The sequence below is a fragment of the Diabrotica virgifera genome, chromosome 6 (genome assembly GCF_917563875.1).
Source record: "Diabrotica virgifera virgifera chromosome 6, PGI_DIABVI_V3a".
NCBI classification, from domain to species: Eukaryota; Metazoa; Arthropoda; class Insecta; order Coleoptera; family Chrysomelidae; genus Diabrotica; species Diabrotica virgifera.
In genome coordinates this window covers 204,785,192-204,802,294 of record NC_065448.1, presented here as the reverse complement: position 1 = coordinate 204,802,294, position 17,103 = coordinate 204,785,192, and the positions used below count along the sequence as shown (strand labels likewise).

Sequence of the window (17,103 nt, the reverse complement as noted above, 5' to 3'; positions counted from 1 at the left end):
AAGGTATATTGCATTCAAACTAAGCGAGATATGCTGCAAGAAAATTGATGATTAATGTATTTTAAGAAAAAATGATAAGTGTATTTAATCTCTCATCCATCAGAATTTTAATGCATCATTTTACTTCTAAAATACCTTTTATTATAGTATTATGGACGGGTTCAAAAAGTTGGACGGGTTTAAAATGAAGGGTTTTTGAAAAAAAAAAAATAAGATCAATTTATAGAGCGCATTTTTAGATTTCCTTAAAAATCTTTTTCTACATGTAACTTGAAAATGATAAGAGATACAATACTGAAACACAAAACAAAATTTTTACTCAACAAAATCCTACATTTTTGTGTGGTACCTTTTTTTCGTATCTCTTATCATTTTCGAGTTACATGGAGAAAAAGGAAGATTCTTAAACTATCCATTTTAAACCCGACCAACTTTTTGAACATAGAAATAACACTATAATAAAAATATTATAGAAGGAAAACGATGCATTTAAATTCTGATGGATGAGGGGTTAAATGTACTTCACATTTTTTTTTAAATTCCATTAGTCATCAATTTTTTTTGCAGCATATCTCGATTACTTTGAATGTAATCGACATGTAATGTGGCTCATTCTAAAGGTCTTTTCAATTACTACAAAAGGTATTGGTAGCATTATACAACTAAAATCGACCGTTTTTCTTTTATTTCAAGTTGAATACACCGATTTGAGCATGCACCAAAAAAACAAACTCTTTTCACCTACCATATCTCGTTTTGTAATATAACTAGAAGATATATAAAGGAACGAATCTCTTTGTCTTTTTATAAGCTACAAAAATGTTTTGTATAGTTTTTTTCGTTAGATGCATAGATTTTAAGGTATTCGCAAAAAACCGCCCGAAAAGGTGTCATTTCTCAATGAAAACGGCCAATTTTCAACCACGAATAAATCAAAAATTATTGAGTTTAAAAAAAAATTATTGAACAGTTTTTGCTTAGAATTAAGGTTTTCTAGCCACTTCGGTGGTCATTTTAATCAAAAAATTTACACCCCCGAGAAGGGGTGGGAATCACCCCTAAGATAAAAGTGCACATCGACATAGGGTAGACTTTGTTTCTTGAGCTATTCTCTACTTATTGTGAAAATATCAAGTAAATCGATGTAGTAAGATGGAATTCGGAGCCAAATAACCTCACTGACTGCCCTACAAGTAAGATGGTGAAAAAATATTGAATCAGAATATTTTTCCGCACATATTATTTACACATATTATACATATACACATGCAACGGTTGAAAATAGTGTCGCGTCCGCTTGATTATTAGCAATTAAAAAACAAAGGGGTTTTCGATATTGTATTGCAAAAAACTCTTCGGGATTGTATCAACCGATGTTTAAATAATATCTACCTATCTTGGCAACATTGAAATTTTCAGTTCTTCACATAGTTTTTGAGGGTTAAAAATAACCGATTTCGCAATTTTTAAATTTTTAATCGCTTATATGTCAAAAACTATCAACTTTAGAGAAAAGTTACTAAATACCTTTTCTGTTTGGAATGATCCAAAAAACCTAAAAAAAACTTTGTTCAATGCAAAAAAAATAATTTTAGGAAAAAAAAAAAACAAAAAAAAAGTTTAAACAATTTTTGACTCACTGTTGGACCTGACAACATGCAAATTTGTTAAAAGGGGTCCATTTTGAGTAAGATTGTGTAAAACATCCGAAACAGAATATTTCTCCCAGAGGATGTGCAGTGGCTTTCTGGACTACTTAAATAATTTAACTTCTTAACTTGGAGCAGAAGTATTGAATAAATTTCTGATGAACAACAACAGTAAAGCAGAATAAATCAAATTCATCATGTAAAAAAAGAACAACTCACTTTCTTTTACAGATGTGTTAATCACAAAAGCAGATACTGGATATGCAACCAAAGTTGCAACCAAAGGAAACCAACCGACACCAACCGATCTTTAAATTATCACTCAAAGAACAACATAAAATTCAAAAAGGGAATTATCAAATTTCAAATTCTTTCTTATTACTTGTTAACTCTTTAACCAAAACATTACTAACACACATTTAATATACACTGGGGTGCAAAATTAACCGGACACCTTAAAAATGGGTCATTTTTGATGTCTCGAATTTCCTAAACCTGTTGTCCGATTTAAGTGATTTTTTAATATAATTATAGCTTTATTCTTTAGCAATATCGCTGTAATAGTATTGTTGCTAAACAGTTAAATTTTCATTGCATACCGGGTGTATCAATCAAACTGTGTTTTTTTCTCAAAGTTCGCACCACCCTGTGGAATATTTTCCTGCATTTATAAAATACTGAAATTAAAATCCAACTATATCCTCATATTTTCTCAACATTTTGTTTTATGATTCATTCGCTTATGTTGGATAATAAAAAAAGTTAGGAACTTTAACAACTAGCCATGTTTTTCATCAATACATCGTGTTTTTAAATAATTAATTAATTGCAAACTTTAAGGGGTAACTCTACATGAAAAAATAATGACAGTTTGCTTTATCAACGATATGTCTGCAAATGCTTCGTTTCCGAGATAGGGGGTGTTGAAAGTTTTCTTACAAACTGACGATTTATTTATTGCTTTAAAACCGGTTGAGTTATGCAAATGAAATTTGGTGGGTGTTAAGACGTAGTTATTTTTACATTTTTTGTCATACAAGTAAGAATTTAATATTCACCATTGGCGCGCATGCGGGTAATATGAGGGCTTATATTACCCGTATGCGCGCCAATGGTGAATATTAAATTCTTACTTGTATGTCAAAAAATGTACAATCACTACGTCTTAACATCCACCATGCATATCTCAACTGGTTTTTAAGCAATAAATAAATCGTCAGTTTGTAAGAAAAATTTCAACACCCCCTATCTCAGAAATGAAGCATTTGCGGACATAGGTTTATAAAGCAAACAGTCATTATTTTTCATGTAGAATTACCCCTTAAAGTTTGTCTCACTTATTTAGAAACACCCTGTATTGATAAAGAACATGGCTAGTTGTTAAATTTCCTAACTTTTTTATTGTCCTACTTAAGCGAATGAATCAAAAAACAGAATGTTGAGAAAACATAAGGCTATAGTTGGGTTTTAATTTGAGTATTTTATAAATGCTAGAATATTCCACAGGGTGATGCGAAGTTTAAGAAAAAAACACAGTTTCATTGGTACACCCGGTATGCAATAAAAATTTACCTGTTTAGCCACAATATTATTACAGCGATATTTATAAAGAATAAGGCTATAACATATTAAAAAATAATTTAAATCGGACCACAGGTTTAGGAAATTCGAGACATCAAAAATGACCCATTTTTAAGGTGTCCGGTTAATTTTGCACCCCAGTGTAGGTACTAAAAGTTGCATTCTAAAAACTGTTGCTATTTTATTGTACCTTCATACGTTTTAATTAAATAAAAAAAAAACCAATTTTAATTAAAAAAAAATTTGGCATTTAATTTTGCTGTACCGGAGATCTGATGATGCTTTGTAAATTATAGAAAGCGAAACCGGTCCTCTGTGGTAAATAGTGCAGTCACTGAAGCGTAAAATAGGTTTTTACCTCCGAAATATTTTACTATGAACCGATTTACATGAGATTTTGGAATTAGGCTTATCTTACCCTTAACTTCAAAAGTGATATTGACCCGAACTCCTTTTTTATTTTCAAGGGGTGAAAATAACCCCTTAATGGAAAAATTGACATTGAGCCATTTTATCGCCAGAAAACGTGTTTAATAATAAAGAGTGACATTGTGAAGTGTTTTTTAACACAATAACCTCATGTTAAAATCATTTTAATCCCCGTGAAAACCGTACAACCCTTGCAAACAAACCCTAAATCGACGAAATTTACAAAAAATTAATTTAGTATGACATAAAAAGATTTAAATGATATTTTACGTTCTCTATCTTAATTATCATATTGTTAATCCCCTTTAAACCCTTAAAAACAACCCCTAAATAGAAAAAATTTACAAAAAATTAATTTGGTTTGACAAGAAGACTTACCTAAATATAGAGTAAATAATATTTTACGGTATCTATCTTAATTATTTAATTGTTAACCCCTTTCAACCCTTAAAATCAACCACAGGATTAAAAATTGTATAAAAAATTTCTTTTGATAAACTAAAAAGGATTTAAATATCGTTCCATGTTCTCGAAAAAGCTATGCTGGAAAATCATATGCTCAAGTTCTTTAACCCTTAAAACTACCCCTAAATTAAAACATTGAATATGTATGATTTAGTTGTTGGGCCATAACTACTTCAATTTTGAAGCTATCACAACTTATAAAAAACCATTTTGAAGGTAATTAAAAGAGCTACAACTTTTTTCAGTATAATATGTAGAGAAAAACCTTTTATTTTGAAACGGTGAAGGGTTAAAGGGCTCGAGAGAGACTGTGGTTGCGCTACCGAGCACCCATATCTTCGTCAAGTTTTGTGTGATAGAAAAACAAACCAAAATTTTTGACAAAAAAACCTATTTTTTATATTATTACACTTTTTACGTATCGTTCATTATTTTTGAGATATTATGAAAAAAATGTGGTTTTTTTAAAAATTCAAAATTTTTTTTCTTAAAATCGTGATTTTTTCAAAAAATATGTATTCCAAAGCAGCGAAACTGCTAGAATCCATTAAACTCTTTATAATAAAGTTGATTCTAGACGGAATATGATTAATTTTAATTTTGGTGGAAATGGCATTTATGAAATCCATTGATTAAAAAAAAACATTAGATGTTGCTCTTTTTTTCATTGCTGCTCACTCATTTTACGTACAAAAGACTTTTAACAGTGCTCATTTTAAAGCTTATTGTAAGCAGTATAAAATCTTTTCTCATTAGCATGCATAAAATTTATTCGCTCTCTGCTAGATGGCTTTGAATATATCGATTAAATTTCACACAAAATGTTGCACTTAGAACACTCTTTAAAAAACCAATTTGTTCATTTTTTTACCTGCTACAATTTTGTTCATTATAATATTATCGTCAAAATGCATATTTTTAAGGATATTTGCAAAAAACCGTTGAAAATCGTGAGAAAATTCCGAATTTTCAATTGCCAATAACTTGAAAAGTATTGGGTTTTTGAAAAAACTTTATACATTTTTTTGCTTAAAATTAGGTTTTCTATCGATATTTAAGGTTATTTTGAAAATAAAAATTTCCACCACCAAAAAGAGGTGGTAACCACCCCCAGGGTGAAAACGGAGTTTGGGCCAATATCACTTTTGAAGTTAAGGGTAGGATAAGCCTAATTCCGAAATTTCATGTAAATCGGTTCATAGTAAAAAATTTCTGAGCTAAAAAGCTTCAATGACTGCACTAAAAATATAAGTGATTGTGACTAATTCTTTTCATTTATTTCATCTTCTAAACTTGTTACTTCATCCTATAAAAATCAAAAAAGTCTTACCTCATTGTTGCAGGTCTTAATCATCAACAGGGTAGGCTCGTGCTGTTCCACCCTAACGTAGAACGTCGTCAAGGAACAGCCATGTTCTTCGGTGGTATATAGCAGTATCGGTTGGTACATTGTAATTCTTACAGGTAACCAGGACCAAAGAGTAAGTAACTATCATTAAAAACAAAAGAACAAATGAACACCAACATAGAGAAACGAAAACACAATTTGAAACAATATCACAACCCCGACGTGCAAGTGATGGCATATTGCGGGATAACCGTCATCAGTGACGCCAGAGCTTATTCAATGTGATAATAATTCAAAACCATTAAATTAATTGATTAATTAATGTTAGGACGCCCAAATATTTTATAAAAATGTTTTATAATGACTATTTCACTAGACTGCTTTTAACTGATAAAACGGCATAGCAACGCTTTGTTTCCTACTGACAAAACTCCTTAACGACGTGAAATCTCAGCGACAAAATTATGACAGATCCGTCACGAAAGTGTCTGGTAATAACAAATAAATCAAGATTATATTTCGTTGATATAGTGCATTAATTGTCTCGTGAAATAGTCTTGTCGAATATCATTCGAGAGAAAATTATTTCCGGCAAAATTTTCTCCTGGTTTCATTTAAGTTCGTTGCCTTTTGGTAATTTTCGCTTATGAAATTTTGAAAAATTTGACAAAAAAATTAAGTCAAAATTTAATTCGCAAAAATTGCCAGGCAACAAACTTTCATACTTTCAAAACGGACACAAGTCCGGTTGTATTTTTTTTCTGACATATCAAGGGGTGCTTATTATAAGACTAACTTTTTCTGAAAAAATTTCGCCCCGGAACCCCCCTTTTCACCCCTTTAAAGGGGGTAATTTGTGGTTTTTGCTAAACGTAGCCCTTTCTGTACCTTTTACAAAAAATTTCTTTTATAGAAATATGAAGAGGACTATATTTTCTACGATTAATTTCTGACAGCATCTCTCTATCATCCACCGTTTAGAAAGGGTGGCGCCCCAAAGTTGACAAGTTTTTAAAAAAGATGTTTTTAAAAAAGATGTTTTTAAAAAAAATATATTTTTCCCTAACTGTAACGGAAATTAAAAAGAAATTCTGCGGAAATTATTCACAAATAGATGATTGATTTTTTGGTATAGGTTTCACTTAAGGGTAATTGCCCTTTTTTTAATTACAGGGTGTTACATTTTAAAAAACCCCTTTTTATACCATCTGAACCGTTTATGCTAGAGTAAAAAGACTTTCAGCGATTACCCATGTACTGGTGTTATTTACAAATTTGTATAATTCACCCCCAATTTTCCCCGAAACCACCCCAAAAAAAAGAAGAATTAATAAATAAAGTGATTTTCTTGGAATCCTTCACACACAATGCCCTTCATTAATATGCTTCATATAGTATTTTTACTACAAAAACGTTATTACGTAGGTCAACATTTTTGACGTAAGAGAACTGTCAAAACATTAGAATGTGACTTTTCATTATTGCCGTGTTTATAATAAACATAGCAATAATGAAAAGTCACATTCTAATGTTTTGACAGTTCTCTTACGTCAAAAATTTTGACCTACGTAATAACGTTTTTGTAGTAAAAATACTATATATCATTTTGTGCACGTTATTATTACCCATGCATGGACACTAAAAGCGATTTCCTAGTGCAACCCCTGTAGCAAAAAAAATAAATAAAATGGGGGGTTGAAATTTTTTTTTTGTTTTTTGCTTTTTGATCCATATGGGCATATGCTTCATCAATAGTGCTTTTCAAAAATATATATGGTTATTGCAACATCCCTGCGGAAACCACCCCTATCCTTGAAAATATACTGCAGAAACTACCCCTATACCTTGGCGGGCATGTTTTTACGATTTTCTCATTACCTATTCATTTTTTTTAAACAAAACTTATACAAGGTTAAAGACCACTATTTACTCTAAAAATTAGGTCCTATTCATTTTTTTCGTCTAAGCAACCGTTACTGCACAGTGGCGCCGTAAACCTCATATATGCTTTGGCGGGCTCCAGTTTTTGTTTTTTTTTTCGGCATCTGTTCGTTTTATTGATAAAGTACTTATGTAAAATAAAACAACACAGTGTAACCTACAAATCATGACCTATGCACATTTTACATTCTTTGCTCCCCAAAGGCACAGTGGTGGCCCAAAATAAATTTTTTCATATTTTCGCCACCTACACGCATTTTATTGCGTTAATGCTACCTTAATAGCACAATATTCACACCTAAGTGGTCGCTAAGCAGTGGCGGATCCAGGAAGGGGTGATGGGGGGCGATCACCCCCACCCCTCTCAAACCAAGTGATATTATATTTGAAGATTATAAAAATATTCATTTATTTTCATAGAAATACTTATATTATATTAATATTATTTTTATAAGAATGACTTTTTATGCTTTAGCGACAGTGGCGGATCCAGCATCGTTAAGAGGGGGGTGCCAATTGGTTAAATTTCTATAAAAATAAATGAATATTTTTATAATCTTTGAATATATCACTTGGTTTGAGAGGGGGGAGGTGATCACCCCTCCCTGGATCCGCCACTGCTTAGCGACCACCTAAGGGTAAATATTGTGCTATTAAGGTAGCATTAATGCAATAAAATGCGTGTAGGTGGCGAAAATATGCAAAAATTTATTTTGGGCCACCACTGTGGCTTTGGGGAGCAAAGAATGTAAAATGTGCATAGGTCATAATTTGTAGGTTACACTGTGTTGTTTTATTTTACATAAGTACTTTATCAATAAAACGAACAGATGACGAAAAAAAAAACAAAAGCTGGAGCCCGCCAAAGCATATATGAGGTTTACGGCGCCACTGTGCCGTAACGGTTGCTTATACGAAAAAAATGAATAGGACATAATTTTTAGAGTAAATAGTGGTATTTAACCTTGTATAAGTTTTGTTTAAAAAGAATACATAGGTAATGAGAAAATCGTAAAAACATGCTCGCCAAGGAATAGGGGTAGTTTCTGCAGTATATTTTCAAGGATATTGGTGGTTTCCGCAGAGATGTTGCAATAACCATATATATTTTTGAAAAGCACTATTGATGAAGCATATGCCCATATGGATCAAAAAGCAAAAAACAAAAAAAAATTTCAACCCCCCATTTTATATTTTTTTTTGCTACAGGGGTTGCACTAGGAAATCGCTTTTGGTGTCCAAGCATGGGTAATAATAACGTGCACAAAATGATATATGAAGCATATTAATAAAGGGCATTGTGTGTGAAGGATTCCAAGAAAATCAATTTATTTATTAATTCTTCTTTTTTTTTGGGGTGGTTCCGGGGAAAAAATGGGGGTGCATTATACAAATTTGTAAATAGCACCAATACATGGGTAATCGCTGAAAGTCTTTTTACTCTAGCATAAACGGTTCAGATGGTATAAAAAGAGGTTTTTTAAAATGTAACACCCTGTAATTAAAAAAAGGGCAATTACCCTTAAGTGAAACCTATACCAAAAAATCAGTCAATTATTTTTGAATAATTGCCGCAGGATTTCTTCTTAAGTTCCGTTACAGTTAGGGAAAAATATATTTTTTTTAAAAACATCTTTTTTTAAAATTTGTCAACTTTAGGGCGCCACCCCCGCTAAACGGTGGATGATAGAGAGATGCTGTCGGAAATAAATCGTAGAAAATATAGTCCTCTTCATATTTCTATAAAAGAAATTTTTTGTAAAAGGTACAGGAAGGGCTACGTTCCGCAAAACCACAAATTACCCCCTTTAAAGGGGTGAAAAGGGAGGTTCCGGGGCGAAATTTTTTCAGAAAAAGTTAGTCTTATAATAAGCACCCCTTGATATACCAGAAAAAAAATAAAACCGGACTTGTGTCCATTTTGCAAGGTTCAACCTTTGTTTCCTACACTAATACGATAATAACCAGAAATCACAATAAGAAGTGGAAAGCAAAGATTTTTCCTAAGTTTCATTGAACGTACAAGTACTATAATTTTGCCTTTTGTTGTATTAGTGAGTTTCTTTGTACTTCGTTGATTATAATTATGTATTATTTTTGTATGTTTAAAAACAATAAACTGACCATACCTAAATTACTTCAGCCATAAGTCAGAAGAACGGGGAATATGGAACTATTGGTGGTAGAACTAGTCTACCATTCTCGACCGAAGATCCAGGGGATAAGGGTTTTCTGATGAGAAAATTCACATGAAGCCGTATTACACAAAAATTCAGCTGTAGTCGTGGCCATACGACCATATGACGACCATATTTCATCACAATTTTTCACAACATTAATATTTAATAAAACAATGTCAATTTATAGCCCGATCAGGGAACACAAAATTTTACGAAAACCCCAAAAAAAATCAAGGAAGGATGAAAATTTGGAAATAGGTAGTTGAAATTGTCTATTATTATACAGGGTGTCCCGAAAAGATTGGTCATAAATTATACCACACATTTTGGGGTCAAAAACAGTTCGATTCAACCTAACTTACCTTAGTACAAATGTGCTCATAAAAAAAGTTACAGCCCTTTGAAGTTACAAAATGAAAATCGATTTTTTTCAATATATCGAAAACTATTAAAGATATTTTATTGAAAATGGACATGTACCCTTTTTATGTCAGGAACATCTTAAAACCAAATTATAGTGAAATTTGTCCACCCCATAAAAATTTTATGGGGGTTTTGTTCCCTTAAACCCCCCAAACTTTTGTGTACGTTCCAATTAATTCATTTTTGTGGTACCATTAGTTAAACACAACATTTCTAAAACTTTTTTGCCTCTTAGTATTTTTTCGATAAGCCAGTTTTTATCGAGATGCGCCTTCTTATTTAATATGTTTACATAAAAATTTTATGGGGGTTTTGCTCCTTTAAACCCCCCAAATGTTTGTGTTCGTTCCAATTAAACTATTATTGCGGTACCATTAGTTAAACACAGTGTTTTTAAAACTTTTTTGTCTCTTAGTCTTTTTTTGAAAAGTCACCTTTTATCGAGATGTGGCTTCTTTTTCAAAACATACCTAAAAATATAAATTATAAATAAATTTTCAGATTATTAACAGGTTTCTATAATCGTACTTAACCATATACAAACATGTGATGGATTCTACAAATATTCAAAATATCTCGATAAACACTGGCTTACCGAAAAAGTACTAAGAGGCAAAAAAGTTTTAAAAACAGTGTGTTTAACTAACGGTGCCACAATAATAATTTAATTAGAACGTACACAAAAGTTTGGGGGGGTTTAAGGGAACCAAACCCCCATAAAATTTTTATGGGGTGTACAAATTTCACTTTAATTTTTTTTTAATTTAATGTTGCTGCCCTAAGAATACCACATGTCCATTTTCAATAAAAAATCTCTAAGAGTTTTCGATATATGAAAATAAAACGATTTTCATTTTGTAACTTCAAAGGGCTATAACTTTTTTTATGTGCACATTTGTACTAAGGTAAGTTAGGTTTAATCAACCTATTTTTGACCCCAGAATCTGTGGTATGATTAATTTATTAATTATGACCAATCTTTTCGGGACACCCTGTATAAGAAAAAGTGTACAATTCTACATCCCCTCCATTCTACAAAAATTGGGAAATACGGGGTGAAAAATATTTTCTCGTGAGTGAAAAAATATACGTTCAAAATAGGCCCGGAATTGGATAAAATGACTAATTCTAAGCAACTTTCGTTCTATAGAGTTTTTTCACCAAGTCAATACTTTTCGAGTTATTTTCGAGTGAATAAGTTCATTTTTAACAAAAAAACATGTTTATGGACGATTTTTCGAAGATAACTCAAAAAGTAAGCACTCTAGCGAAAAAAAATATTCTTAGTAAAAATATAGCTTATAAAAAATTGAAAAAAATGGTGTACGCGTGAGGTCTGCAGATCCAGTATAAGCAAAGTTGTAGCTAATGAAAAGTAGGTTCTTCTTCGTCAAATTCCAAATCGAATATTTCAATTTGAAATAACCAACAAACAGAGCATTTTTCGGGGAAAATTCATTACAACTTTTTTAAAGTATTTAAAAAAAGGTTTATTTTTGTTTTTTAAAAAATTTCTAACATTAAAAATAAGTGAGTTACGCTCAAAATATTGTTGGTCCCTTTTATTTTTTGGTACAAAAATCGCGAAAATCACCCCCTAATTAGCTTCCCAAATAAAATTAATCGCAACCGCTTCACAAGTTACTTTACTTATGTATTGTTTATATTATCTATAAGTTTCATTGGTTCAAAGTGCTCAGTTTTGAAAAAAAAATTGGGTTTAAAATAAAACTTTTTTTTAATTTTGAAAAAAAAATGAAATTGTTCATGGAATTAACTTAAAAATTATTAGTAATACCAAAAATCTTAAAGAGTAATAAAATGTACGTTTTGCTTTTCTGAATATTTTTCCTTTTTTGTTTTCTTGTTATACTAAAATTTATTATGCTATGGCTGTTCAAAATTTGCCTAAACTCTTGATTAGCTACTCGTTCAAGCCATTTTAACTACAGCTTTTTCAAAAATAAGCACTTTGAACCGATGAAATTTATAGATCATATAAATAATACATAAGCAAAGTAACTTGTGAAGTTTTAATGACAAAATTTATTAGGGATGCTAATTAGAGGGTGATTTTCGCGATTTTTTTACCAAAAATAAAAGGGACCAACAATATTTTGAGCGTAACTCACTTACTATAAATGAATTTCCCCGAAAAGTGCTCCGTTTTTGAGTTATTTCACATTGAAATATTCGATTTGGAATTTTATGAAGAAGAACATACTTTTCATTAGCTACAACTCTGCTTCTACTGGGTCTAGAGACCTCAAGCATACACCATTTTCAGTTTTTCAGTTTTTTTGCTAAGAATATTCTTTTGCTGAAATACTTACTTTTTGAGTTATCTTCGAAAAACCGTCCAAAAACATGTTTTTTTCTGTTAAAAATGAACATATTCACTTGTAAATAACTCGAAAAGTATTGACTCAGGGAAAAAACTCTATAGAACAAAAGTTGCTTAGAATTAGTCATTTTATCCAATTCCGGACTTATTTTGAATGTATATTTTTCACCTTCGAGAGGGAGGTATTCCCCTCTATTTTTGAAAAATGGAGGGGATGTAGAATTGTAAACTTTTTCTTATATAATAATAGACAATATTTCCTTTATTTTTTTTGGGGTCAGATTGTTCTTTGATCGGGCTATTATGGGTTGTACTTCTAGAATTAGCTGATGATATTGTACTAGTCATAGAAAACTTAATGAAATCGATATTTTTATTTATAATTAGATACAAATTCAGACATGTGTATCATTGTCTGAAATGCTAGAATAAAGATACATTTACGTAGAAACAATTTTAGAACAAATTGTAGATACTTAAAAATATCTGGCCAGCTTTTTAAAGACAATGAAACTAATAAAATATGCCCAAATGGAAAGACGAAAGAGGACAAGACAGAGATTATCATTAAGAAACGAGGCAAATGAGACAATGCAAACAAGATATCTACGAGATGGATCGTGTACTTTACAAACCTTTGTAGAAACAATCACGACTTTTCATTGCAACAAAGCATTTAATAAAAATACGAGGGTTATCCAGAAATTTGTTACGTTTTGATCTGTAGCCGCTAGGGGCGGGGCTAGCGCGGCTATCTTAGCATCGTGGCGCTCCTCCGTTCAGTAGGTGTCCAGACGTGCTAGCGCAAAGTCACTGTATCTTACAACAGCTATCTATTACAACAGCTGTTTGAAATGTGTGCGGCGATCGAAAACCCCGCCAGTTGTGAGGTGCAATAATACGGTTCTTGTTGGCTCAAATGAACAAATCAACTAAAATTTATCGCGAAGTTTGTGCTGTTTATGGGAACAATGTTATCACTGAAGGTAGAGTGCGTCAATGGTGCATTAAATTCTAAAAAATGGCCGAACCAGTGTGCACGATGAAAAACGAAGTGAACAGCCAAGCATCGTGACGGATGAACATGTCTCTTCAATTCAAGTGAGAGGTGTTTCCTCATCCGTCGTATAGTCCGGATCTTGCATCTAGCTATTATCACCTTTTTTGAGCAATGAAGACCTGGCTTGCAACGCAGCGCTTTGATGACGATGCGAAGCGGCGTTGTACACCTGGTTGAAGTCTCAGGCGGCAGAATTTTATGACAATGGTATATCAAAGCTAATTCACCGCTATGATAAGTGCCTGAATTTGTTGGGAGATTATGTAGAAAAATAGTATTTGAGTGTCTCTTTCAAATGTATGTAATAAAATATTTTTCTTGTATTTGTTTTTTTTTCTATTCCAAAACGTAAAGTACTTTTTGGATAGCCTGCGTATATCTGTTTATACTCAAAATAGTAATACACAAAACAGATCTTTGAAAAAATATAGAGAAAAAAAGTGTAAGTATACATAGAGAGAAGAATTCAAATAAAAGAAAAATAAAAGGATAAATAACGTCCTAACAAAAAAATATATATATTTCTTAACTAATATTTCTTAAATTTTTTATTACACGAAATTGAATAATGTTAAAAAGGAATAATCAAAATAATATACCTATAACAAATGAAAGATAACTGTCACAATAAAGCTAAGCATGGAAAAATGTTCTGGCGTCACTAAATTTCTTGTCATGCAGCAAACAATTAATACAATATTGTCCACGAATATATCCATGATGTATCAGTAACACCTGGTAGTTAATAGATGAATTGGCAACATGTCAATATGCTGTTTGATAACGTAAACAGCATGTTTAAAAAATATTTGATTTTGCAAAATAACTTGATAAATATAACAGTTAAAAATATTTTAATTCGAAAAAATGTTAAAATTCAAAAATACATAGATCCAGATGTCAATCAAGAATCAAGTAAAATACCAGAGTTAAGTGTTGACAGTGTTTAGAAGTATTTGACAATAGAATTATATGCAGGTGTCCTGGATCATGTTATATAGGACGTGTCGATTTTTTACTATGCTTCCAATACCAATTTAATCTATTACTACCACACAAAATATTTTTAACACAAACTCATATAAATTCCCTGAGCGTATTATACCAAAACTAAAGTTCCTTCACCCAGAACATTCTGAGGATGAAGATTAACCCTGCCTAGAAATGAAAAAATGCTCCGGAACATTTAATACAGGTATCTGACAGCATTAAGTCATAAGTAAGACATAGCTAATTAAAAATACGTATCGATGTACGATCTGACAATACTCCGATACTTATTTTTCATTAACTATATCCCCGTAATGAGATAAATGCATCAGATACATGTAATATTTTTTCACCTATTTCTTTTTCTAGACTTTGGTAGATATATTCCTCTAATCATTCAAACTACTTATATATATATATATATATATATATATATATATATATATATATATATATATATATATATATATTTATAATAGTGATTTATTGTTTCAAATTGTTTAAAGTGTAAAAATAAAGCTTATTTATTGGCGTAGGTTTTTCCATTTTAGATAAGTCACATGGAAAATTGAGGCTAAAATGGAAAAATCGACAAATATAAGAAATAATATAAATAATAAATTTAGGATTAAAATTTGTTTCGTCCTTATTAAAAAAAAAAACAGAAAACAATAAAATAAAATCTTATTTCATAGATACTTTTAAGGCTCAAGTGAAACATACATTTTAAAGATCCAAAAAATAAAACAAAAATGATATATGTATATTAATTTTATCATTACACGTAAAAAACATAATTTAATTTTTTTTAAATATAAATACAGTGGAACCCCGATAAGTCGGCCCCCGATAACCCGGAAGTCCGGCTAACCCGGACCGATTTTCATCAGACAAAAATTTAACAAATAAACAATTTAACAATTTTATCAAATAAAAATGTATGTAGGCCAAATAATATTTCAGAGATAATGTGTATTTGTGTAATTTGAACACATAAGTACAATAGTAAAAATGATTCATGCACACGGCGGCAGCCAGAGCGACCGTCTCAGCTTATCGGAAAGAACAGACACCTGTCTGTATTCCTTTTTCTTTATTTATGTCAAACTGTCTTAGCATTGTTTAAAAAAGACGTGACTATTTAAAAATTCTTGTATTGTGTGTAGTACAGCCTATTAATCACTTCCGTTCTGTAATGTAACCGTGCTTCAGATTGTGTTTGCTTTGTCTACGTAATGGTAACAAAACGTAAAAATGTTGCAGTGACAATGGAAAAGAAACTAGAAACATTAGGTAGGATTGATAAAGACGAATCTTTAAAATAAATGTATTGCAGCATCATAATATGATATTATGCTACCATAGGTCTGGATCCCGCGTATGAAAAAAAAGTTGATTAATAGCAAGCTAAAAATTTATTAATAGCTTAAGGGTGTCTAGTCAGATAAACTTTGATATATGAGAACACTGGAACAGGGGCAGTTTTAATTGTGGAACAGGTCAAAAATTTGGAACGGTCAGAACACGAAAATGGCACATTTGTTTTGTCCGACAGAACAGACTTAAACTCTCCGAACAGAGATTAAACTCTCATGCAAAAATCAGACTGCTGTTTATCACCTGTCATAATTCCTGTCATTTGACATATTCTACATGTTCCACTCATTAAAACGCCAATTTGGTGATAAATAGCAGTCTGATTTTTTCATGAGAGTTTAATCTCTGTTCGGAGAGTTTAAGTCTGTTCTGTCGGAAAAAATACATGTGCCGTTTTCGTGGTCTGACCGTTCCAAATTTTTAACCTGTTCCACAGTTAAAACTTCCCCTGTTCCAGTGTTCCCATATATTAATGTTTGTCCGACTAGACACCCTTAAGCTAATAACAAATTTTCAGCTTGCTATTTATCAATTTTTTTTTGTACGCAGGATCCAGACCTACCATATTATGGTGTCGGTACATCTCTACAGTATGACTGAGTTTTTTACCAAGAAATGAACAAAACTCTACACTCTATACAACTATACGTAATTTAGATGTGTACTGTGCATATCTGTTTCATGTTTTTGTAATTGTAATGGAGGTTATTTATTAATTTTTACTATATTCTCCGGCTAACCCGGATTTTCGATAACCCGGATCGGCCGCGGTCCCGATTAATCCGAGTTATCGAGGTTCCACTGTACTCTTTTACAGAAATAACTAATTATTGCAGGTAAACAAGCAAATGGACTTGGCAAGTCCTAGGTTTTCACCCAACGTGACGGAAGTAGTTTTTGAGTCATTTTTGCCAAACTTTCGGTCATAACTTTTTAACCGGAAATGACGTCAAAGCCGGAACAAAATATTCGAGTTCGAATTTTCAATACGCGTCATTTATTATTTTTTAAAAACAGGGGTAGTTGATTGTTTATTTGTGATATAGTAAGTATTAATTATTTGAGACCTATTACCAACACAAAAATTTATCAACAATTGAAAATTTCCAGTTTATATTTTTAATTATATCACGGTTTTCTGGCGATATGTGCTATATCACCCAGTATCCGTCTCTTATCTGGTCAGTAGCTTATAGGGGCTACTGGGCAGTAGAAAGAAAATACTAGGATTAGTAGGCCAATAACATATCGAGGATACATCATTTATATTTTAAAGATACATATATAAAGATAAAAAATCAGTCAAAACCTTTAAC

The 17,103-nt window shown here is 31.4% G+C and overlaps 1 protein-coding gene across 6 annotated transcripts in view; it reads right to left on the bottom strand.

Moving 5' to 3' along the window:
• The window catches only part of LOC126886681 (GTPase-activating protein skywalker), a 400,554-nt gene that overhangs the window by 47,430 nt on the left and 336,021 nt on the right, over positions 1-17,103 (bottom strand). For 5 of the 6 annotated variants that reach the window (XM_050653674.1, XM_050653672.1, XM_050653670.1 and 2 more), the window contains one exon: positions 5,455-5,613. The exons of the other annotated variant lie outside the window; for it this stretch is intronic. In XM_050653674.1, the coding sequence (XP_050509631.1) occupies positions 5,455-5,613 (159 nt within the window). The remainder of the gene's footprint in view (positions 1-5,454; positions 5,614-17,103) is intronic. 6 annotated transcript variants of the gene reach the window in all.